This window comes from Arvicola amphibius, chromosome 1 (assembly GCF_903992535.2).
Source record: "Arvicola amphibius chromosome 1, mArvAmp1.2, whole genome shotgun sequence".
Classification (NCBI taxonomy): domain Eukaryota; kingdom Metazoa; phylum Chordata; class Mammalia; order Rodentia; family Cricetidae; genus Arvicola; species Arvicola amphibius.
This window is the reverse complement of record NC_052047.1, coordinates 164,248,682-164,274,148: the sequence shown is the minus strand read 5'-3', so window position 1 is coordinate 164,274,148 and position 25,467 is coordinate 164,248,682. Positions and strand designations below refer to the sequence as shown.

At 44.1% G+C, this 25,467-nt stretch overlaps 1 protein-coding gene across 21 annotated transcripts in view; it reads right to left on the bottom strand.

The window, feature by feature from the left end:
* Positions 1-944: 944 nt before the first annotated feature.
* Trpm3 (transient receptor potential cation channel subfamily M member 3) overlaps positions 945-25,467 on the bottom strand; it is a 789,469-nt gene continuing 764,946 nt past the window's right edge. For 20 of the 21 annotated variants that reach the window (XM_038320029.1, XM_038320049.1, XM_038320011.1 and 17 more), the window contains 4 exons: positions 11,380-11,530; positions 11,063-11,262; positions 6,897-7,029; positions 1,461-2,913 (listed from right to left, as the gene is read on the bottom strand). In XM_038320029.1, coding sequence (XP_038175957.1) covers positions 1,461-2,913; positions 6,897-7,029; positions 11,063-11,262; positions 11,380-11,530 — 1,937 coding nt within the window. Of the gene's footprint in view, positions 968-1,460; positions 2,914-6,896; positions 7,030-11,062; positions 11,263-11,379; positions 11,531-25,467 lie in introns of those variants that run through there. The other variant, XM_038320132.1, reaches the window with a different exon arrangement.

Sequence of the window (25,467 nt, the reverse complement as noted above, 5' to 3'; positions counted from 1 at the left end):
TGGATGTCAAGCCCCTAGTCAAGTCTAAGATTATTTATGGTTTTTAAACTTCCTTAAAAAATACTTTGGGGCCAGGCGGTGGTGGCACAAACCTTTAATCCCAACACTAGGGAGGCAGAGGCAGGCAGATCTCTGTGAGTTTGAGGCCAGCCTGGTCTACAAAGCAAGTTTCAGGACAGCCAGAGCTGTTACAAACAAAAAACCCTGTCTTGGAAAAAAGCAAAACAAACAAAAAGTACTTTGGAACATTTCCCATAAAAAAAGATACCAGCCCTTGAAAAACTCCGATTAAGTTTATGCTGAGCCCAGATTCGATGGCTAAATTCTAGGTATGAAAATATCCACATGTAACCATGTGTTCAAATACAAAATGGTCATGTGATGAGTGGTGTGGGAATTTGACAGTTACATCTTGGAGGTGCTCGGAGGACATAGTGGAGACATGCAAAGGAAGCAGGCCACACAGCAGCATCACATACTATGAACGGTGAGACTACAACAACATCCCACGTGGCAACTGAATGTTAGTTCTTCCCATTGCTGTTTTTCTTAAAGTTCAATATTACATATTTGATGAGTGAATTCACTGATGACAGGTGAGATACAAAATAACTTAAAAATATAAAATTATTTAATTACATTCGTCCTGAGCTTGCTTGACTACACACTTGGTTGCCCATGGTATATTATAAATCATAACACTCTTGCTTTCAACATCAACTCTTCTTTCATTTCGATTGCAAGACAAAAAGGAAAAAAAAAGGCATTTCTGTTCCCTTATTTTCTTCTAAAGAGATAAACAGTTGTGGCACCAGAAGTGAATATATAAGAGACAGGCGAACTGTATATATGACTGTTACCTTGTTTTTCTTTATAATGACCAATTACAGAAGTGTTGGCATGAGAAGGATGTGGGACGTTAGGTAGAACTGCTTGCTGCCGGCTTATACTGAATAAAAGGGATGTTCTTCATCAGTCACCAGTGATGGAACCAATGTGAAAAGAAAACAGAATGGAAGTTTAGAATATCTCATCTTGCATGCTGGCTATTTTATCTTATTTTGTAATTTTAGCCCTGTCTCCTCAACTCTTGGTAACAGGGCAGAAGTCCCAAGATGCCTGCTGGCATGGAAAATGCTTGAACTCGTTCCCCAGAGCTCGTGGCTTTCAGTGGTGCCTGGTGACACACATTCATCTCTAAACCCTTTCTGTCCTCTTTCCCCCTCCCTTTTCAACAAGTGTGAACATGCCAGAAAACCCTGTGTTTGGCACTGGGCCAGAAGGAATGCTTGCTTGACCTGTGGCCCAGAGGTTACCTTTGAGTTAACATCTCCCAAGGCAATGTTTTGCTCAGCTAAGAGTAAAGCGGATATGACACAAGGAAGTTGGGGGACAAGGTGGACATGGGGAGAGTTTTAGTGCTGGGTTCTCGAGCCTCCTGCAACACATGGTAAGAAGGTTTAGTTGTGCTTGCTTTCAAAGCTATGAAAAGCTGATGTTCTAGACAATCTCCTCATGGATAGGCTGTCCCCTCGGCCCTCCGGCTTGGAGGACTTACTTCTCTGGAAGGGATTTCGGAGGCTTGAGGTGTTCCTCTGTCTATCAAGCTTGTCACTGATGGAGAAACTCTTCCTGGTATGTGCATATGGCGCACTTGGCTCCTCTGCTGAGTAGCTGTTAGCGCGCTCTATCTTGGGAACTGTGATGTTGTTGGATGGGGTTCTGTCTGCATTTTCAGCCTCCTGAGAGGAGATCGGATTGGCAGCTCTCCGGCCTCTGGCCTCATTTTCCTCACTGTCAGAGCTAGGATGGCTCAGCTCTGCTTCTCGCTCAGGGTGGCAACAAGATAAGTCCTCTGCTTTGTCTCCGAGACCACCAGGGAAGGTGGCTCTGTCAGCAATCGCTTGAGGGGCATTGACACATCTTGTGTCGATACAGTCGGTAATACTTGTGTATTCTGCTGTTTTCACAGGCACCCCAAAGTTAGCATAGTAACTCCTTGAAGGAGAAAACATAAAGCTATGGGATTTTACAATGGGGGCCTCTTCTAGGAGAAAGGGTGTGGCTGCTAGGTAGCGGCTACTCTTGGAACGCTCGATGGTGTGGTACATTGGAGGGTCTGTGTCCCAGGGGTTTTGGCATTCTGGGAGGTGGGCATAGTCTGAAGAAAAAGATCGAGTGTCCATGGAGGTGAGGTCTTCAAAATCAATGCTCCTGCTTGGAGGTCGGTCTGTTGGTGCGAGGGTTGCATAGGCACTACTTGAAGGGGCTGTGGAAGGTGCTAGAGTTGAAAAGCTTGGCTCGCCCAGCCCAAGGATGTTCATGGAACTATCCAGAGGGTCTATGTCACAGTGGAGCTCATCCATGGCAGAGACATAGATGTCTATGCATGAAGAGGGTCTTCTGGAGTCCGGAACAATGGCCAAGGTGTTTGCAGGGGCTGCAGGAGCTTTGGGTTCTTTTGCTACTGAATGGGAGCTAGTAGCTCGGTGTAAGCTCAGGGACCTTTCTTTGAAAATGCTTTCCAGCTTTTCTATCCCACCTTTCTCTTTCACATTGACAGAATAGAAAGAATGGCTTCGCATACGGGGCATTAAGGTTGGAGAAGTTGGGGATATGGTCTCCTCACCTGCAGGGTCTATACTCTCTTGAAGTTTGAAGGTGTTCCCCTCCTGGCTATTGAAGCTGCTCTGGCGGACGATGTAGGCTGCATCTGTGCAGTCCGAGGAGGTCCTTGAGCGGATCTTGTTAGATTCCGCCCTCTCCAGACCCGTCAGGCGCTCCAGGGCTGTGGCCATGCGTCCGATGAGGTCCTCCAGCTGAGCCAGCCGGATGTCCACGGTCTGGAGTGACGCTTTCATGGAGTGTTCTCGCTCGTTAACTTCCTCCAATCTCATGGACATGTTCTCCACCCTGTACCGAGAAGCAGAGAATAAGAGTCACCTGGGTCGGGGTTCCTCTGCTATGGGAAATTAGAAGGTAAGGCTAGGAGATGGCAAAGCTGTGCTCTGCTCCAAGAGGAAATCAATGGGGCAGGGGCTTGGGTCAAGGGGGAGCTGCAGTGGAGGAAGTGGAGGGGTTATGGGTAAGGGAGGGGCTGAAGGGGAGAACGTGGAGGGGTTATGGATAAGGGAGGGGCTGAAGGGGAGAATGTGGAGGGATTATGGGTAAAGAATGTGGAGGGATTATGGGTAAAGGGAGGGGCTGAAGGGAGGAACGTGGAGGGGTTATGGGTAATGAGCGGGACTGAAGGGGAGAGAATGACATTCCTGCCGTAACCTAGGATTACAGAATCTGAATACGTTTGTGTCGAAAGACATTTTGGAAATGTTCAAATCCAGTGATTTTCTTTAGTTTTGGTAGTAATCTTGAAAAGGCGTCTCTCTGTGTTGCAGACTGGAGTTATCTCCCACTGATACTCCTACACTGGTCTAAGGGCTGAGAAATGTCTGCATGCCATAGCCTGGATAGTGGGACCCCTTGGTTTACTGCCCTATGGCTTAGGGTTCCGTATCATAGAGAAAAGGAGCAAGAGAGAGTCAGAGGGTTGAGGCCTAACAAGGGAGGTCAGCTGGACCCAGACCGGGAACCCAGGGAGAGTGAAAAGAAGGGGAGAGGCCCTTCAGGTACACTAGGAAAGTTCTGACGGGAGCCCTAAAAGCAAGGCATCCCAGACTAAGAAAATCAAGCTAGAGCTGGAAACCAGCTGCAAAGGGGCTGAAAAAAAAAAAAACCCATGCATATACACATATAACACTCATACACACACACACACACACACTTTCACACAAATATAAACATTCAGGGCCTCATATACATACATACAGAGTCTCTCTATAGATCTACCTCTTGAGTGCTGGGATTCAAGGCATGGCACACCTAACCTGGTCAAGAATTAGTCTTAACCAATTTTCACCCCTTCTCTGCATGCCTATGTAGTTGGCGTATTAAGTCTTGTAGAAAACAGAAAGAGCTAACATTAACCCATTTCCATCTATCACTCTGAGGGTGATTAACCATCTAACCACCCAACAGTCTATGGATGAGAACATGGAGCTAGCTGCAAGGAGCTTAACGTGGAAGCTAAAATCTAAAAAGGACCTAGAGCCAAATTTACTTTATGTTTGTTCTATAACAAGGCAGCTTCCTTTAAACTTCTTCCTTTTTTCCTTGAAACGTTTGGGAGCAGTGAGATGGCGCAATAGGTAAAGACACTTGCCACCAAGTCTGCTGGCCTGAGTTTGATCCCTGGATGTGCGTGGAGGAAGAGAGAACCTATGCCTGCAACTTGTCCACTGACCGCCGCATATGCGCGCACACACAGACTCTGCCAAGAACTTTCAGTCAGTGATTGTGGCCCCAAGGACTACACATACAGTGACTAAGTAACCCAAAGAAAAGAGGTCATTGTGAAAACCGCGATGTTATATAGAAAGTAACCTGACTTTAGTTTCCCGTCCTTCACATCTCCAGATGGAGAGTGGTTCATTTCAGATGAACTCAGAAGTCGGTGACAACAGGGTACAGGGAAGATGAGAGGTGGCGCATGCCCATGAAAAGAGAACAAGCTCTTAGTTGTTCTGATTTCAAATCCCTGTGCTCAGGTTGTATAACACAAAGGTACAGTTACATAATATTCTCTTTTGTATGGACTGTGTACAATCAGTAGTGAAATACAGCCATCAGCATCCATACCAATGTGTCTACTCACAGATACATGTGTGCAGACCTCTTTTCCCAGATCTCTCTGTCTCTGTTAAGAGGCTGTGGATAAGGCAGGTGATACCAGCTGCCTCTGCACTCAGAACAGACGTATCCTGGAGGATATTGAGGCACCCAATACAGATGCCCTGGTCTTTTGGTAGACTCCCAAAGCACCCCGAGACATTTCTGTTGTGCTTACATACCATTCCATTGTTGGAAGATGCTAGTTTTTGGTTTTCTTAAAAATGCAAAGAACCCATTTAAAGAACAGTTAAACTCTAAAGCAAGTAGAAGCCATAGAAGCAGAATGGGGACTGGGCTTGTGGCCCTGCATTTTCAGATTCTTGAGGCCTAGACCAAGATACAGGAGGCTTCTCCTTCGTTCTGCATGCCTGGTGCCTTCTCACCTGGCTCACACTCTGAGAAGCCACCCTTGGCAGGTCAGGGGAGGGAGTAGTCCTGCAGGGTATGCTGACATGGAGTGGGAGACTCTGGTTCCCTGCTGGGTTTCCCAGAAGGAGTTGTTGACATGGTCGCAGTATACTCATGCATGCTGGCATCTGGCCCTCTTCATTCTAGTTCCTCAGAGAGGCAAAGCCTTCCTGGCATCTAATATGCCTTTCCCTTCCTGCCTCTCTTGCCTCCTAGGCCTATGTGTTTCTGAATTCAGAAAGCATTTCAAAGGCCCGAAGACATACGCTGAGGAAATGTGTCTCAGCTATGGTAATATTCCCACATGGCACAATTTTCTGGAAGCACGCGGCTGTATGTCCATTCATGAGCAGCTTTCCAAGGCCTCAGCATGAGAGCGCTTTGGAATTTCAGTTCCTCCCTCTGTTTGCCAGGGAACTACTTTACAGCATATCATAAATCTCTCTGTTTTGTAGTGGCAGATGTGAATAAAACCTGTGCAGAGCTTTAAATCTTATTAATGTTGGCTTGGTACCTATGGTTCCAATCGCTCGTTGGCATATGCAATTATATCTATGTGTATATTCTGCATTCTTTAAAGAAAGAGTAAGGGACCAAAAAAAAATTACATCTTATGTGATTTCGACACAGTTAATAAAGAATCTTTGATGTGGGCACACAAAGTATCACTCATGAAGATTAGAAACAAGTCTCTTAAATCTTTGAAGTCCCATTCACACTGACTGCAGTTACGGACCTATTATGTCGTCAATGCTATTACCATTTTCTCTGGCTGCCTTTATAGTATAAACAGTTAAAGTGTGGTTACACCAGTTCTCCGGGACTCTCTGAGTGTTCTTTTGGAAGCTAGCCCCACATGCTGCATTATGAATATACCAGATTGGAATGATGGTTTTATTAACCTATAGCCACATGAGAGACATAAGACCTAGAACTGTTAGATATCAAAAATTCTGTTGTGTGTGTGTTATAGCTTACTTTTGGGGGGCAGGGTCTCTCTGTGATCCTGGAGCCTGCATTTTTGAAGTTAAGCAAGCCCCAACGATCCTACTGTCTCTACCCCTGACAGCACCATGGTCACCATGGTTACGGGTGCACGTGAGGCCATGCCTTTTCTTGTGATATGAACCCAGGTACTCATGTTTGTACAGAATATTTTTCATATAGATCTTCTGACTTTCAAAGCCCTTTGGTAAGTACTAAGTGAATCTGGGTAGAAAATTAGGCATTTATGTCTTTGTTTTTAGATTTACTCTATAAAAAAGAAACAACAAAAGTAGTTCTTGGTAAAATACCAATCATTATTTTCACTGGTTGACAGAACCCATGCTCTTGCCTATCTAGATGACATGGAACACCCACATAAGCCAAGCATGGGGCTATTCTCTTTTGGAGACAAGTACTCAATAGTCTATAGAAGGAAGCAGAAACCTGTTGAGGAGCCTCAGGTTGGGTTGGGCCTTCTTTGCTTTTTGTCTGGGACAAAACTTTCTAGTTTTTGGTCCAAGTCAGACCTGCCCTAGACTCACCAATGCACTCTGTCCAGGCAGAAGCTTTCACTGTCTCCTGGAAAAACCCAGGATATTTCTAGGAGTTTGGTCTGTGGACTGATTGGTCAACAATCTGTTCTTTCAGAAGGTTCATGTTTTCTTGGGCAGTAAAGATAAGATGTCTGTGTTTTGGAGATGTGAGAACAGATTTATCTGGTCCATGGACAGCCATAAGACACATCTCTGCGAGGCAGGGCCCAGGGAACACACCTTTCTGATGTCACCCGTATCCTCTCGTCATTGGATGAGTTGAAGCGGTCGTCCTTCTCTCTGAAATACTCCTCTATGCACTGCTCTTCAAAATCATGGACTTTCTTGAGCTCATCATCAGTTATGAAGAGTTCTGGGGGAGAGGGAGAGAAAGAACCATGAGACAGAGCAGGGACCGCAGCAGCATCTGGTCTGTGGCCTAATGACGGCTTTAAAGAAATCCAGGCTGGGGAATGTCTACCAGATTCTATTGCGAGTCCCACACAGAATCCAAATCTAATTAGGTCTCTTGAAACACAGGCTCCTTCCTGAGCAGCAGAGTCACTGTGGTCTCTGGAACCCACCTGGGTAAACCTGGGTACCACAGGAGCTTGGTTTAATTAAGGAAGCGACAGGACTGAGAGCATAAGAAAAGCCAGGGAAAGAAAGCAACTGGGAGCATGGATGTTTCTTAAAGGCTCCAAAATTTCTGGGCTGTGTAGTGTGACGTGCCAACGTTATTGAATAATAATCTTCGTGCAACCCCACCTTCTCCCTGTCTTTTTCCCTTGTTACAGAGGCAGTAAAACCAAATACATACATTTCTAGTCACCCTTGAAATTATTAGAAACTGCAAGACTTGGTTTTGAGCAAGAAGTCTACTGCAGAGACGGATGGTATGTCAGAACAGAGTTTGCTCCTGATTTAAAAAAAAAGATACATGGCTGCTCTTTCTATGCTTTTTTTCCCCAGCTTCCTTTCTTTTTCCTAACCTCAACATAAACATTTGATGACTGGAGGCCCAGTGACTATTCTGTGACCTTGAAAACAAAGTCATGCAGAAGGAAACACTGAGCTGAAAACTAGAAGGAGTTTGTGTCTTTGTTCTCAGTGAGCCATGCTGAGTTTTGGACCATTCCCTCACTCTCTGTAAGTTAAGAAAAGGGAGCTGTCCTTATTTGTGCTATTGTTATTCTGGTTTTCTAATAGAAGGTAACCATCTACATCAATGCTATAGCAACAAAAGAAGTCTGGAGGAACTGTGAGCCTTTAAGTGGTTTCTGGAACAGGGTTAGGGCAAGAGGGTTGCTGTGGATATTTCCCAAATCAGGAAGTCTTTCTCATCCTGGACCCTTGAGATGTTGCAGGGATTGATGCAAATTTTAGGAGGGCTGAATCCCAGCTCCGTGGCTTTGTTGCCCCAGATCACTCTTGCTTGCCTAGATGCATCCACTGGAACTTGCCAGGGTCTGTAAAACATGGGGTGTAAAGGCTGCTGGGACTATGGAGATCACTGGAAGTCAGGCTGCATTTCTTCAATATGGTAGGCTCCTAAGGTGAGGGGCTGCTGTGCCAGGCAGGGACACTGAAATGTGGTCATAAAACCGCACAGAACCATGAGCAGAAGGGTCAAAAAGAAGAGAGACTGTGTGTAGACTCCCTCCCTGATCCCGAAGAGCCATGATGCCCTCTGGTAGGGATGTTTCTGAGATCCAAAGGAGTAGACCCAGAACTTACTTGGCACCCTATAAGTGCCTCATTGACCTCTCTCTCTCTCTCTCTCTCTCTCTCTCTCTCTCTCTCTCTCTCTCTCTCTCTCTCTCTCTCTCTCTCTCTCTCTCTCTCTCTCTCTCTCTCTCTCCCCGTGTGTGTGTGTGTCTGTGTGTCTCTGTGTGTGTGTGTCTGTGTGTTTTACAGGCACTGCTGCTGTCTCTGTGCCTGGCATTTCTATGCATGCTCTGGACCCAGATTCAGGTCATGCTTGTATAAAAAGCATTTTACTGACTGAATCAAACCCCAGTCCCCATGCTGCTCTTTTTTAATAAATAAAATATACTTCTTTAAAAAAATAAAACTATTATCATGTCAGATTTTACCCTATAACTCTAGCTTTCCTCTTTCTGAGACTCAATTAGAACTTGGCAGTGCTCTGGGATCGTTTAATGACAGCTACAGACTGACGGGAGAGCCTCGTTCTTCCCTGATGGGTAGGCTCATGCGCGGCCTGCCTCTCTGCTCTTCGCGCCTCTCACCCTCCCACATTCTCAAGAGTGACCTTCTGGGAAGGCCGTCTCTGAGAAGTCTGTCACCTGCTCCTCCCTGCTGCATGTCCAGGGACCTGGCGACACATCCAGTGCTACTCTGGCTGAAAACATGGCCGGGGGTGGCTTTTACCTGCCTTTCAACTCAGAACTTGGGAGAACGCAGTGAATTGTTACCAGGATGATGCTAGCCTGATTTACATAGTGAGTTACGGGGTAGCCAGGGATATCCGGTGAGACCCTGTCTCACAAATGAAACACAAAAGCAAATCACATAGAGAGTTTGGTGGAGCTTCTCAGTCTCTTTGGACCCATGAAACGGGCTCTGAAGAAGAAATAGGTCTCTGGGCTGCCTCAGCTGTGGTTTGAACAGGAAATATCCCCCTCAGACGCATGTGTCTGAATAGCTGGTCCTCAGAGGGGAGTAATGCCTTACACTATGTAAGCTCTGCCTGGGTTATTGGCGATGCATCTTTTAAGGTTCATAGCCTCGCCTGGGTGCCTGTTTAGTTTTTCCGGCTTTCTGATCTCCCAAGGTACGAGGAGCTGCACGTTCCTCGAACCCCTGCTACTATGGAGACCCATCACTGCCAGGTCTTCCTCCCTTACTGAACTCCATCTCTCAAAACCGTGAAATACAGAAAGTCTCTCCTTTAAGATTCTTTTGATAGGTATTTGGTCCCAATGATGATGAAAATACCTCACAAGCCCTCTGTCAGGTACGGTATCTCCAGTCATCTTGGGCTTTCTCGCTAAGCAGAGTTTCCTACCACAAGTGTTCACGCTTTATTGAAATTGACTTGGAGCCCTGAGGTGACCCCCAGCACAATATTATTTATTATTATAATTAATTTATTTTACATCCTGACTATTTTCCCCTCCCTCCTCTTCTCTCTCACCCCAACTCCAGAGCATTATTCTTTTTTTTTTTTTTGGTTTTTCGAGACAGGGTTTCTCTGTGGCTTTGGAGCCTGTCCTGGAACTAGCTCTTGTAGACCAGGCTGGTCTCGAACTCACAGAGATCCGCCTGCCTCTGCCTCCCGAGTGCTGGGATTAAAGGCGTGCACCACCACCGCCTGGCCCTCCAGAGCATTATTCTTACAGTGTTCCTTGCCTAGTGTTTGCCCATGCTGGCATGTTTTGAGCACCCCAGCTCTCTGTTTGCCTAAACTTGTATTTCAGAAGGGAATGGAACTGGAATTGCCAGGTGTTTCTGACTGTCTGGTTTGAATATCTAGAAGGAAGTTTGGCATTGCTTTGTCAGGGAGCTCACTAAGAGCTCCAGGCTTAGAGAAGAAGTTCACTAACAGGCTCTGGTTTTAAACCATGGTGTATTGGTATCCCATGGATAGAGGTAGGTTCCTGGACCATCATGCTAGAGGCTCTTGCTTGTGGATTTAATGCAGAAGTAGACTTAAAACATTTGAAAAAAGCACAGCAGATTGTTTATAAGTCATTATATTTCCAGTGGCTCCTGAGAGTTGGTACCCATGGGCATTTAGGAGCTTGCAGGAGCTACTGGCACTTAATATGCAGAGATAGAGATGTTAAGTCTCCTGCAATGTGTCACACATTCTTACACAGTGAGGAACTCTTCCAGCCCAAATGCCATCCAAACTTCCCTTTAGAAACGCCAGGCTAGAGGTGGGTTGTGGGTGGGAGAGGCTATTGTTCTGTCCTTCCAAAGCAAGGTTTGTTGTCTCCACAAGATCATATAGGCACAAAGCTGAAGGTTTAGAAAAACATTTAAGATCTGGAATAGTGACATTCCCAAAAATGAGCATGGAGGAATAGAACTCAGGCCATACTGTTTAAAAATGCTACCTAATATAACACTTGGTGTAGAGCAATGTGGTGTAGATTTGTGGTGGGATATCTGAAAAGTAAGAGTGTATGAAGGTGACTAATTCTATTGGAGAGTGGTTTTTCTCTTAGTAAGAAGTGGCTAAGAATTGTGGCTTCTACTCATGCTATGCTGTCTTCCTTCTGTCATGCATCTCATCAAGTAGGTCCCATTCCCACTCCCCTAAATAGGCAGGAGGCAGGAGAAATCTGGCAGGAGAACCAAGCAGGGCACGGATCCTGCCTGATTGCCTATGGGAACTGCTGGGAACTTCCAGCTGCAGGTGCCAGCTTGCCGCTCACTCAGGCCGTAGTCTCTTTCATCTGGGTCACTCTCGTGTTTCCTCCACCGGCAACACACATGCTGGAATATCATGGTCATGTGGCTGAAGATGATGAGCGGTGGGGGCAGAACCGGCCTCTCGTGGAACGTCATGATGAGTTGGTACCTCTGAAATTTCCATACTTGGTTGGATATCGACTTTACCTCAAAAAATGTATTGCTGAAACAGATCAGAAAGTCACAAGACAAAAACAAAATCATTACTTTTTGAAATATCAGCTCCCTCCATCCACGCTGCCCACCCATCCACCTGTCTGCCTAGAGAATGGCCACTCACTTGAAGACAGCAATAAGGAGGTTGACCAGAAGGATGTTCGCCACCAAGAGATAGCAGGCCATGATGGCCGGCACAATCCATGCTCCTGTCTTGCATGGAGGTAACTGGATTGTCTTGCCATCTTCTCGGGTCTCATTCTGTCCACAGGGGGCTAGAGGAAGCGACATAGTCAGAAAATGAGAAACCATGGCAATTTGATTTACATGAGAGAGAGAAAGAATGAGAGATAAAGAGACATTTAAATGAGGGGTTTAAATGGAAGAAAAAATACAGCCACCTCAAACAGCAGAAAGTTTAAAAAAAAAGCCAAAATTGGAAAATGAGAGCTTCATGAATATTCAAAGGGCCACCACTCTTGAGGAGAGGCGGTTCCACCTGTGTCCCCAATCTGTCATCAGACTGTAAAAGGTGTCTAGAGCCACCTGCCTGGTCCCTCCGTCCCTTGGGCCCTGGCAGTGGTGAGGGGGTATTTGGTGTTCCTAAAACGCTTGGTGAGGGCTTTTGGAGGATCCAGGGCCAAAGTCCTACCTCCTGGCAAGTTACTTTCAAAATGCGCTGTAGAGGCCTCCAGCGGACAGCTTGGAGTTGAGCATGGCAGGCTATTGATTGGAAATTTACACCAGGGCAACTGTTAATTGCTGTGGGAAACAATCCACCACCCCAGCCAACAATTTGCTGTCTCAGTACAGAAGGAACAGCCCAGGGCAGCACCCCGGGAAGCACCAAGAGAGCTTGTCACTTGGTGCCCCTGATGGAGGAGGAGGATAATAGGGAGTGGGATGTCAGGGAGGGACCACAGAGCCCAGAGCTACTTGCCTTTAAATAGCAAACCAGCTACATTTTCATTCCAAGTCATGCATTTCAGGGACAAGGCATATAACTTAACTGCAGCAACTACATGGCAAACACAGTGTTCAGGGAGATGTGGAGGTGGGAACCGGGAGGAAGGCGATGTGTGGGACTGGGTGAGCGGAAGTAATGTGCTAATGAGGCCAGCTTGGAGTGTCTAGGTAAGTGGGGGAGGGGGAGACCTCAATAATGGTTTATGGCCCTGCAAAGTTAGCTCATAGAGTCTGTTTTTGTTACTGTTCTGTTGCTATGAAGAGACGCGGTGACCAAGGCACCTTATAAAAGAAAACATTGGGAGAGGGGGCTACTAGCTTACAGTTTCAGAGGGTTAGTCCATGACCATCATGGTGGGAATCACGGCAACAGGCAGACAGCATAGCCTGAGTAGTAGCTAAGAGCTCACATCTGATTCATAGACAGCAGGCAGAGAAAGAGAAAGAATGAGCTTGGGCCTGGTGTGAAAGCTCAAAGCCCACCCCCAGTGACACACCTCCTCCAACAGGGCCACACCCCTTAATCCTTTCTAAACAGTCCACCAGCAGGGACCCAAACATTCACATATATGAGCCTATGGGGGCCGTTCTCATTCAAACCATCACAAAGCCAGAAGTTGCTTGTAAGTACTAGGGGGTAGGTGAGCTAGCCCTTCCAGTGCAACCATATGTCTGTAAGCAGTGGGTAAGAGCACCTCAGGAGGCCTCAGCAGCACCTACAGGCTGCAGCTGAGCATCTAGAAGAAGGAGTGGTGTGGGAATCTACAAGGCTCGAGGAGTACAGAAAGGGGGTCCATTCTTCTCCAGAACTCCTTCTGCCAGGCATTGCACTCTGCAGGTTCTCAGCTCTAAATATCCAGGGGTCACCTGGCAGCTAGAAACACTACTAACACTCACCCAGAATTGAACCAGAAGTCCCCGGAGTCATAGGTATGGCATTTGCTCTTAGCCTCCCTTGTTACTTTCTTTAGAGGTTGAGTAACTGAGCTTTAGTTAAGCTGGAAAGGTCGCATGATTTTTTTTTTTAAATTAAAATACCTTTGCAGCCAGCAAAGGTTTTATTAGCATCAGGCAACCAAGATCCTGATTTTATGGCTAGGATAAGAAGGCCAAAGCTCCCTTTGGTTCTATTTGCCAGATAATTCCCACATCCGTGGGAATGGGGTGTTTTCTAGAAGGCAGAATCTTGTTATTGACATTTGTAGCACTGACCACCCAAGACAGCCCTGTAAGAGGGTCCTGGAAGGAAATTCACCAACAGGTGATGTCCAAATTCTGCAGGCAGCTCTCCAGGGCTATCTTTTCTCACTTCTCCCTATGGGCATAGGCTGGACCAAGTTTCCTGCAGTTCCTAGAAATCCAGTCTCCATCTGACTTCCTGATTTTGAGCCACATTGTTTCTGTTGCCTCTATAAGACCTGTTGACAACTTGGTGCTGCTCCCAAGCTTCACCCAGGGCTCATGTCTTCTCTCTAGTGTGCACTGTGTAGCCCATTGTCTACCCTTTTAGCCCGGATTAGGCTAATCATATACTTCAACTCTGAACACTCTCGCTGTTTCTCTCAGGGCTCTCACACTATTGCCACTGCCCGGTTACTTGTTTGTCCCATACAGGAGATTCCCACTGAGGCATTGCTCTTCAAGGTTCAGCAGTACACACAGCATGTTCATATGCACCCCAGGATAGTCAGTGTTTGCTGACTGAGTGGAGAAATCTCTTGAGCATTCATGCGTGAACTCCTGTGGTCCTACTAAGTTGGTTCAGACTGGCAGTGTAGATGTCAGGACAGTCTGAGGAACGTCATCTATGGCCAGAAGTGCAGCGTGAATGAGTTAGATGTTCCTTGTGACAGTGATAATGGCAATAAAAGTGAATAGTTAAGGGACCGCCTTTATTTGGTAATATCAGCAAAGACGTTGTAAGCGTGATAGGCAGCAGTTAGTGCAAAGCGTTGCTCCATGAGGGCTACGGATGACTCCCTTGTTCTGGGTATTTGTCACAACTAGAACATCCAATAACTCAAATAAATACACAGATGTCTACCACTAATGGGGTTGAACAGGATACTTCCCAAACCTGACAAGCAGCAGTTATCAGGAAGGATGGTAAGTTATCTTCGACAGTCTTATGATACCAACAGGTCGCTGGTGATGCCCCCCCCCCCCCCCACATGGATGGCAGTTGAGGGCTATGTGGACTGGCTGCTATCATTCCGTCTCCCCCTTTCTTACTTTTTTCACTTTGTACTTGGTATAGAAAGATTGGGAGTGGTACCCAGTGATACAGCGTCTGACCTGATGCTGAGGCTGAATTGGTGTCTAAGTTTTAGGAGTCCAAGCAGAGATTCAACTGCTCTTCTCCTTCCCCAAAGGAAACCATTTAAAGGGTCTAGTCTGATAAGGCTGAACTTCCATCTAACTGCAGCCTCAAAAACTGGCCATACAGACTATTGTAAAATCAGGGGGATGGATATAAGTCTGAAGAACTGGTTAAATACTTAGACGGAGCCATCAACCCTGAGAGCAAAGAGAGTGAGTTCTAGAAGCAGCGCCATAGGGCAGGTGTGAGCACAGAGGGGCAATTTGGCTATAACTGTTGAGTTTGGCTGTGCAGTTCTCGCCAAATTTGAAGGGACTTCCGTGCTTTGTCTATGTGGGTCACACTGACACATCACAGGGAAGAAACAGGAAGTGCCAGTTTCCACTAATGAGGCATTCAGAGGTAGAAATGGACAATTGGGCTATGGAATGCACTGATGGGCTAGTCACAGTCTGGCAAGAGTGTGTGGGCCAGGAGAAAAGGTACTCCACAGGTTGTGGAACAGCATCCCAGTGGTTGGAACTGCCCCTCCCCTATAAACCTTAGTAACTAAGGGGGTCAGTATATAGCTTATGAAAAGAGTAGTTAACTAGCATAAACAGGACACTGAGTTCCGTTCTCATCACTGAAATCGGTAGAACCTAACCTGAAACAAGGGTCAACAGCATCCTTCCAAGAAAATAAGCCCCGAGATCAGAATTTTTGTCTCTCTTGTTCACCAAGCTGAAGAACACAGCCTCCTGGGCACTACCTGACACAGGCAGGTGCTGGAGAGAGATATACAGCTAAACGTGGTGATGCTGGACACCAGGATGTAGTGTCATACATTTCTCTAGGTGCAAACTGATGTCTGTTGCCAGGTCAGAGCCTGAGTATCTGTCCTATTTACTCCTAGGTCTCATCAAGGGCTGCCATAATCTGCTAGTATAGAAAACTCTTGTGATAGCAACAAAAAACTGACAGAAAAATATAGGATTTTCCTCCCAAAGTCTCTGTCCAGAACAATAGAAGATCTTACTCCATATATTGTTGTATAATCCTCCATAGCAAACCAGCCTTCCTACCTCATCCAGTACTCATGGTAGATGTTGTTAATTAATCCTTACAGTCTCCCCTTTCAGCCAAGATGTTACTTTGGAATCCTTTCCTAGATAAAACTCTTGGAAATATGGCCAACGAACTATAATTCATAGAAGGCACAGGGCCATACTTAGCCTGCTGTAAAATGGGAATGCAAGGACTGGGTGAAAGGTATTTTCTGTCTCTTTTAAGGCTCCCGCTCAAGTCTACAAGGTTTGGTTGACACTCAACCAACATCCCAGCTGCCCAGGAACCCAGTGTGCCGGACTTAGACACTCTCCGTATTCTAGACATTTCTGATGTGTGACATGGACTTCTTCCCACATACCACAGACCCCCAGAACTTGACCCTGCGCCTTGCCAATTCAAAGGGGGCAGCTTTAAAAGTGGATGATTCTTCAGAAAATATTAACCTCAGTTCTTTCATCTGAGCCCCTCAGAAGCACAGATGGGAGACTTGCAGTAAGCATCTTTGGAAGGGATGGTAGGCATCCACCTCCACCGGAACTTTACATGGCTCTTCCTCCCAGCTCTGTAAGAAACACACTGATCTTAGCCAGGTTTGGTGGTACACAGCTGTCATTCGAGTACTCAGGAGGGGGAGCAGGAAGATTGGGAGTTCATGGCCAGACTCGGCTATGTAGTGGGACCCTATCTCAAAAACTAGAAAGCAAAACGAAAAAGAAAAGAATCATCCTTGCTTTACAGTTGTGGGGCAGCATGCCTTTCTCACTCAAGGTCATATAGCTAGCGCGAGATAACACTATAGCTATTCTCTTTACCCAAATCATGCTGAGTTCCTGCTGCATGCCATGGCAATTTGTACCGACGATGTAATTATGAATATAGGAGAAATGGGTACAACCTCCCTTTGATCTCTGGCCTGGGTACACTCCATTCTTTCTCAAGTGGCTTTGTCGGTGTGCTAACACAGTGACCAACTACTGCATGCTTAAATCCAAAGTCTTGAGCTTGAGGTATGATCTCTATATAGCTTTGACATACTAGACAGTGAGAAAGTTCAAAACCTCTGTCAGTGTTTCAGAAGAATTTGGGAAGAACAATGGAGCCATCCATACATGGTGGATGAGAGTCTCTTTCTTCAGGGACTCTGAAGAGGGAACAACACAAAGATGAGGGGAGCCTCTCGACTACAGACAAATGAGGGAATTTTATAGGCACTTGGTCTTTTTTATTGTTCTTATATCACTAGCCTGCACTGTTCAGATGAAGGAAGAGCTGAATGGGGCTCTTTAAAGGTCAGAGCACAGAGAAGGAGAGCAGGTTCATAAGTAGGAGGAGGCACTGAGGTTGCCTTTTGTTTTTCTCTCCTACGACAAGCAGCGAAAGAAAACGTTCATTAATTTAATATGTGTACCATGTTGTTCCCTCAAAATCAGAAATATTTAAAATTAAAGATGGATCGCTGTTTGACTAATATTACTCTTAAAGATAAGACAAGGAGAGCGATTTTTTAAGGACTATCACTTCCTCTCATATCTGGAAAAAAAAATGCCTACAAGCTTAATCCCAAACCAGAATCAATAGAATAAAGAGTTTAGTTGAATATCTGACTTTTTAAATTCCACTTTATTTTTTTAAGAAAATGATTTTCAACCAAAACTCTGTTTTAAGGGGTGGGAATATGACTCAGTGGATAAAGGAGCCCATTGAGGTTCCATCCCTGGGCACACATGGTGGAGAGGAGAACTAACATCTGTAAGTTGTCCTCTGTCCTCCACATGTGCACCAAGACGTGCACACAAGCTCCTTGCAGTAGAGAAATAAATAAACAATATAATAAAAAAATCCATTTTAAAAGATAAGAAGACAAGGAGTATTACTTTATTCGTGTGGTGGTTCGAAAGAAAATGACTCCCATAGGGAAAGGCACTATTAGAATGTGTGGCTTTGTTGGAGTAGGTGTGGTTTTGTTGGAGGAAGTGTGTCACTGTGGGGGTGAACTTTGAGGTCTGCTTTTCTCAAGCTATGCTCAGAGTAGTATACAGGCTGCTTCTGCTGCCCTCAGATTAAGATAGAGAACTCAGCTCCTTCTCCAACATCATGTCTGCCTGCATGCCACTTGTCCATGATGATAATGGACTAACCCTCTGAAACTGCAGGCCAACCCCAGTCAAATATGTTCCTTTATAAGAGTTGCTGTGGTCATGGTGTCTCTTCACAGCAATAGAAATCCTAACTAAGATGATCAGTTTGACCGGAAGACCAGGAGTGCTATGGCCACAGTCCTGGCACCTGCTCTGAGGGCTAACTCTCGGAGAACTGCCCTTGGGTCTTCTTTGTATCATAATAGTCTTCAGGATGAAATAACTGAAGACCCTTCTCTTTGTATTGATACCTCTTTCCAGAATTTTCCTTATTTAAAGGTCTTAGATTGTGGTAGATCTATTTGGAAGCTAGAGACAACAGTTTCTATTGCTTGTAGGGGTTGACAGACAGTGTCCCACTTAGTCAAGGACAGGAGTTATAAAGGTAAGTGTAAACCAGATCAGACTGAATTCTGTACAAAGGGACCATCAACTAGTTTCTGTCTTATTACTTCTTTTATGGCTGACTTCTTTTCCTAGTCCCTAACTCAACTGCTAGAGATGATGCTGACTTCTCATGACATGGCACAACAGCCATTAGAATTTGCCAGGATGCCTCGATTCCTGTATCTGTGAATGAAGGGAGTTAGAGTATTGATTTTCCTCAAAGGGTGGCACCTCCACAGGTCAGGGAGTCCATGATGCTTTTAGGGTACAAGAAGAGAACACTAAATAGCATTGAGTTAGATGGTAAGAAAATGACCTTTTCAAGATTCATTCAACCCTTCCTGACTTCATCAGGAAGACACTGTCAGTTTGAGGATAATGTTTGTTTAACTCATCCTTCACTAACCCCATTTCCAGTAAAGTTGAGACATGCTTAAGCATCTGCCAAGAATTTCATAATAGTGTGGTGTTTTCCTTTTGTTTCTTTTATGGTTATCTTCTATTTACATCAAATCATAGTCATTTTCAACTTATGGCCATGATATAATTTTTTTTAAGTAAATTGAGTTTTAAAAAGCGATTCAGTTGAAAAATTACAAGGAACAGAACAGAGGTTACAAAATAGAGATTAAATGTTGAGAAATACTAAATTAGATGATACCTAAAGTTCATCTGCTCCTAACATTGTATTGGTCCATGATTCCAAGAAAAGTCATGAGATCCTTAAGCCTGTATCACCTGGGTACTAGTGATACAGTCTTTACTCTTTAGGGCCATCCTGGTATGTAGTCACTGGCTATTAGCGTAATTTTAGTTTTGAGCTGTTCATAATTTATTTCAATTTAATGGCTTAGAAAGCAGAATGTCCCAAACCTAGGTATATTGTGGGTATGTGGAGAGGGTGTTCTAGGGGAAAGAGGGAAGCGAATCCGATTCTTTCCAACATCTGAGTGCTATGTTCTTGCTAGTTTATATATAAATTGTTATTTATTTGTTATTTCTGGAAATAGCTTCAACATTCCAACCCTGGTAGTCTGTTGTTTTGTTTTAGGAATTCCTATCAGGATAGTTGCATCCTAGTCTCTCTAGGGAAGACTGAAGATATATAGGAGGCTGTTGTTCAAGCCACTGAGTTAGGGTTAAGATACAGTAGGTTGATTGCCTCAACAGTCCTAATTTCCCCCCCTTTCCCTGTATCCATCTCCTTTGCCAAGTGACTGTGGAGTTCCCACTGCATGTGTGGAATCTGTTTCCTTGCCCTTTGACTCTGAATTTGGCCATGTTGGTGAATGGGATATTTGTCAATACGATCCATGCAGAACTTTGAGAAAGCCCCGTGTGTCTCTGTTTCTACTCTTCCACCCCAACCATCAGTACAGCAGATATGCTAGCCAGTCAGAGGTGAGGCAAATGCGCATGGAGCCTCTGCTATGACATGCTTCTGCCCTCTGAGTTGTTGCTGTTGTGAATCATCTGATAGTTGATCCCCTAGCAGCCGGAACAAGAATAGCCATTTAGTCGGTGCACAGGCTTGTGAGCTCAGTAAGTGCTGTAGGTTAAAAAAGCCATGGAGTTTGGGATGGTTTGCCATCTAGCACAATTGAGTCTTAAAGATACTTTTCTATACTCACTGTGGGAAAAAGTAGTCCTTTAAAAAGGCAAAGTCCTTTGTTTAGTTTCTTTCCTCTAATGAAAAGTAGTTGAATGCTCTCCTCCTTCCCCAGAACACCTCCAATACACCTACAACATACCTAGGGTTGGGACACCAGGCTTTCTAAGTCATTAGGTTAGAGTAGTGAATTGGTTTCCAAATAGCTCAGAGGTACAATTGTCTAAACAGCTCAAAATGAAATCTGCAAACAGCAGGTGAGTATAAGCCAGGATGGCCCTAAAGACTTAAAGAGTGTATCACTGGAACACAGATAGGGCAGGCTTAAGAACCATCCACCTTTAATTCAGGTCATGGCTGAATGGAACACATCCTATCATTGACCAGTGACCAGTGGCTAGTCATACTTGGTCTCCAGAAGTTAATTTGCAGTACAGAGATTTTAGCTAGACAATGACAGATACTTAATTGAAAAGACAGGTAGAACCAGGTCATATTGGTCCCATAAGAGTGAAGCAAGAGGAAACAGCCTGCTCCAATACTGAGGGGACCTAAGAGGTGAGTCAGTGGCCACAGGACCAGAGAGCCAGATGCCACTCTCTCTGGGACCTTCCCAATGGGATAAAACCGAGGGGCCCCTCACAACTCCCCCAGCTTTTCTAGCCAGCCAGCAAGGAGTTTTCCTGTGACTGGGCTATCCTCCAACCCACCCTGTCCCCAAACCTGCCTATTTGCTTGTGAGATCCAGGGAATCCTAAAACATAGCCTGCTCCAATACTGAGGGGACCTAAGAGGGAACCTAAGAGACAGTCACAGCAAGGATTGGACGAAGATGCCAAGACACTGCCAGCCTCATTTGAAGAAAGAGATGGGTAGGCACCAATGCAAGAATTCTTCCAACATCCTACAAAGCAACATGGTAACATCAGAACCCAGCAGACACACAACAGGAAGACTTGAACATTCTAACCCAGAGGAAGTTGAAGAAAACAACTTTAAACATAACTTTATGAAAATGATGGAGAACTTTAAAGAGGAAGTAAAAAACTCCCTTAAGGAAATGGAAGAGAAGACAAACAAAAAGTTGGAAGAAATTAATAAATCTCTCAAAGAAACCCAAGAACCCCCCCCCCCAAAAAAAACAATCAAACAGGTGAAGGAAATAGTTCAAGACTTGAAGACTCAAATAGAGGTAATAAAGAAAGCACAAACCAAGGGAATTCTCTATATGGAAAATCTGGGTAAACAAACAGGAACTACAGAGACAAGTATAACCAACAGAATACAAGAAATTAGAAGAAAGAATCTCAGGCACTGAAGATACTATAGAGGAAATAGACTCCTTGGTCAAAGAAAACATTAAATCCCACAAATTCTTAACACAAAACATTCAGGAAATCTGGGACACCATGAAAAGACCAAATCTAAGAATAATAGGGGTAGAAGAAGAAGAACTCCAGCTCAAAGGCACAGAAAATATATTCAACAAATTATAGAAGAAAACTTTCCCAACCTAAAGAAGGATATCCCTATGAAGGTATAAGAAACATACAGAATACCAAATAGACTAGATAAAAAAATCCCCTTGTCATATAATAATCAAAACACAAAACATAAAGAATAAAGAAAGAATATTAAGCGCTGCAAAGGAAAAAGGTCAAGTGAGATATAAAGGGAAACCTATTAGAATTACACCTGACTTCTCAATGGAACCCATGAAAGCCAGAAGGTCCTGGGCAGATGTGCTGCAGACACTAAGAGACCATGGATGCAAGCCCAGACTATTATACCCAGCAAAGCTTTTATTCACCATCAATGGAGAAAACAAGATATTCCATGACAAAAACAGATTTAAACAATACATATCCACAAACCAGGCCTTACAGGAAGTACTATAAGAAAAACCTCCACCCAAGGAAGCTAACTAAACCCACAATAACACAGACATCTGATAACTCCCCCCACCAGCATAACAAAAAGAAGGGAAACACACAAACACTACTACTGAAAAATAACCAGAGTTAACAACCACTAGTCATTAATATCACTTAATATCAATGGACTTAATTCACCTATAAAAAGACACAGGCTAAGAGGATGGATACGAAAACAGGATCCAGCCTTCTGCTGTTTACAAGAAATACACCTCAACCTCAAAGACAGACACTACCTCAGAGTAAAGGGTTGGGAAAAGGTTTTCCAATCAAATAGACCTAAGAAACAAGTGTGTGTAGCTATCCTAATATCTAACAAAATTGATTTCAAACAAAAATCAATTAGAAGAGATGAAGAAGGACATTTTATACTCATAACAGAAACAATTCATCAAGATGAAATCTCAATCCTGAATATCAATGCCCCAAATACAAGAGCACCCACATATGTAAAAAAATTACTAAAACTTAAATCACACATCAAACCCTACACACTAATAGCAGGAGATTTCAACACTCCTCTCTCACCAATGGACAGGTAAACCAGACAGAAACTTAACAGAGAAATAAGAGAACTAACAGATGTCATGAATCAAATGGACTTAACGGACATCTATAAAACATTCCATCCAAACACAAAAGAATATACCTTCTTCTCAGCACCTCATGGAACCTTCTCTAAAATTGATCACATACTTGGTAACAAAGCAAACATCCACAGATACAAAAAAATTGGAGTAACCCCCTGTGTCTTATCCGATCATCATGGAGTGAGGTTAGAATTTAACAACAATACTACTCCCAGAAAGCCTACAAAGTCATGGAAACTGAACAGTCAACTACTGAACCACCCCTGGTCAAGGAAGAAATAAAGAAAGAAATTAAAATCTTCCTTGAATTCAACGAAAATGAAGGCACAACATATCCAAATTGATGGGACACTATGAAAGCAGTGTTAAGAGAAAAGTTCATAGCACTAAGTGCCCACATAAAGAAAATGGAGAAAGCCCACATTAGTGACTTAACAGCATACCCGAAAGCTCTAGAAAAAAGAAGCAGACTCACCCAGGAGGAGTAGAAGACAGAAAATAATCAAATTGAGTGCTGAAATCAACAAAATATAAACACAGAAAACAATCCAAAGAATTAGTGAAACAAAGAGCTGGTTCTTTGAGAAAATCAACAAGATTGACAAACCCTATCCAAACTAATCAAAAGGCAGAGAGAGAACATCCAAATTATCAAAATCAGAAATGAAAAGGGGGACATAACAATGAACACTGGGGAAATTCAGAGAATCATTAGGTCCTACTACAAAACCTGTACTCCACAAAATTGGAAAATGTAAAAGAAATTTTAGATAGATACCATATACCAAAATTAAATCAAGACAAGGTGAGCAATTTAAATAGATCTATAGTGAGATAGAAGCTGTCATCAAAAACCTCCCAACCAAAACAAGCCCAGGGCCGGATGGCTTTAGTACAGAATTCTACCAGAACTTTTGAGAAGAGATAATACCTATACTCCTCAAAGTGTTCCACATAATAGAAACAGAAGGGTCATTGCCAAACTCTTTTTATGAGGCTACAATTACCCCGATACCAAAACCGCACAAAGACTTAACCAAGAAAGAGAATTACAGACCAATCTCACTCATGAACATGGATGTAAAAATTCTTAGTAAAATACTGGCAAACCGAATCCAAGAACACATCAAAAAAAAAATCATCCATCATGATCAAGTAGGCTTCATCCCAGAGATGCAGGGCTGGTTCAAAATACAAAAATCTATCAATGTAATCCATCATATAAATAAACTGAAAAAATATGATCAGTTCATTAGATGTTGAAAAAGCATTTGACAAAATTCAACACCCCTTAATGATAAAGGTCTTGGAAAGATTAGGGATACAAGGATCATATCTAAATAAAAGCAATATACAGCAAGCCGACAGCTAACATCAAATTAAATGGAGAGAAAATCAAAGCCATTCCACTAAAATCAGGAACAAACAAGACAAGGCTGTCCACTCTCTCTTTATCTCTTCAACATAGCTCTTGAAGTTTTGACAATAGCAATAAGACAACAAAAGGAGATCAAGGGGATTTGAATTGGAAAGGAAGAAGTCAAAGTTTCGTTATTTGCAGATGATATGATAGTATACATAAGTGATCCCCAAAACTCTACCAGAGAGCTCCTACAGCTGATAAATACATTCAGTGATGTGGCAGGATACAAGATCAACTAAAAAAAAAATCAGTAGCCCTATTATACACAAATGATAAGGAAGCTTAGAGGGAAATCAGAGAAACATCATCTTTAACAATAGCCGCAAATGACAATATCTTGGGGTAACACTAACCAAGGAAGTGAAAGACCTATTTTACATGAACTTTAAGTCTTTGAAGAAAGAAATTGAAGAAGATACCAGAAAATGGAAAGATCTCCCATGCTCTTGGATAAGAAGGATCAATACAGTAAAAATGGCAGTCCTACCAAAAACAATCTATAGATTCAATGCAATCCCCATCAAAACCCCAACAAAATTATTTACAGACCCTGAAAGAACAATAATCAACTTCATATGAAAAAACAAAAAACCCAGAATAGCCCAAACAATCCTGTACAATAAAGGAACTTCCAGAGGCATCACCATCCCTGACATCAAGCTCTATTACAGAGCTACAGTAATGAAAACACCTTGGTATTGGCATAAAAACAGAGATGTTTACCAATGGAATCGAATTAAAGCCTGGCTTGAGAGAAATTCCCAGGAATCCACAAGGATGGCCCCAGCTAAGACCCTAGGCAGTAGTGGAGAGGGTGCCTGAACTGGCATTGCCCTGTATTCAGACTGATGATTATCTTAAATATCACCACAGAACCTTCGTACAGCATCAGATGGAAACAGAAGCAGAGTCCCACATCAGAGCACTGGACTGAGCTCCCAAGGTCCAGTTGAAGAGTAGAAGGAATGAGAATATGAACAAAGAGGTCAAGACCATGACGCGTTCATCCACTGAAGCAGTTTACCTGAGCTAATGGGAGCTCACCAACTCTAGCAGGACTGGGAAGGAACAAGCATAGGACAAAGCTAGTCCCTCTGAATGTGGCTGACAGTTATATGGCTGGGGCAGACTGAGGGGCCACTGGCAGTTGTAGTGATGAGAGCCGGGCAGCGGGAAGCGGCCCGCCTCTCAGGCAGTTGCACTGGGATTTGTCTCTGCTGCATGTACTGGCTTTTTGGGATCCTATACTCTTTGGATGTATACCTTGCTCAGCCTAGATATAGTGGGGGGGGGGGCTTGAACCTTCCACAGGGCAAGGTGCCTTGCCCTCTCTTAGGATCAGAGGGGGTGGAGTAGGAGGGTGTGTGGAGGGAATGGGAGGACAGGAGGGAGTAGAAATTTGAATTAAAAGAATCTAATAAAAAACAGTGAAGCAAGATATCTAAAGGGAGAATAAAGGGAGGGAAGGGATGAAAGAGAGAGAGCGAGCCAGGGAGTATGAGACGTGGCATGGACAGAGACTGGAGAGTAGAGAGAGAAGCCGATGCCTGCGGCCACCTCTTCAGTTGCTGGCTCCCCCCAAACCACTTCCAGTTTTATCACCCCACTTCATGCTGCATTTCCTGTCTCCAAATCCCTCTGTGATGTCCTCTACTGGGCTCACAGTCCATCTTCCTGTAACTTGGTTTGAGTGGCTTTGTTTTCCTGCAACCAATGTTTTTCTTTGTGTCAGTGTCTTAGAGAGAAATGGCTTCCACTAGTAGTTTGTCAGAGCAGGAACATTTCCAGAACGTTT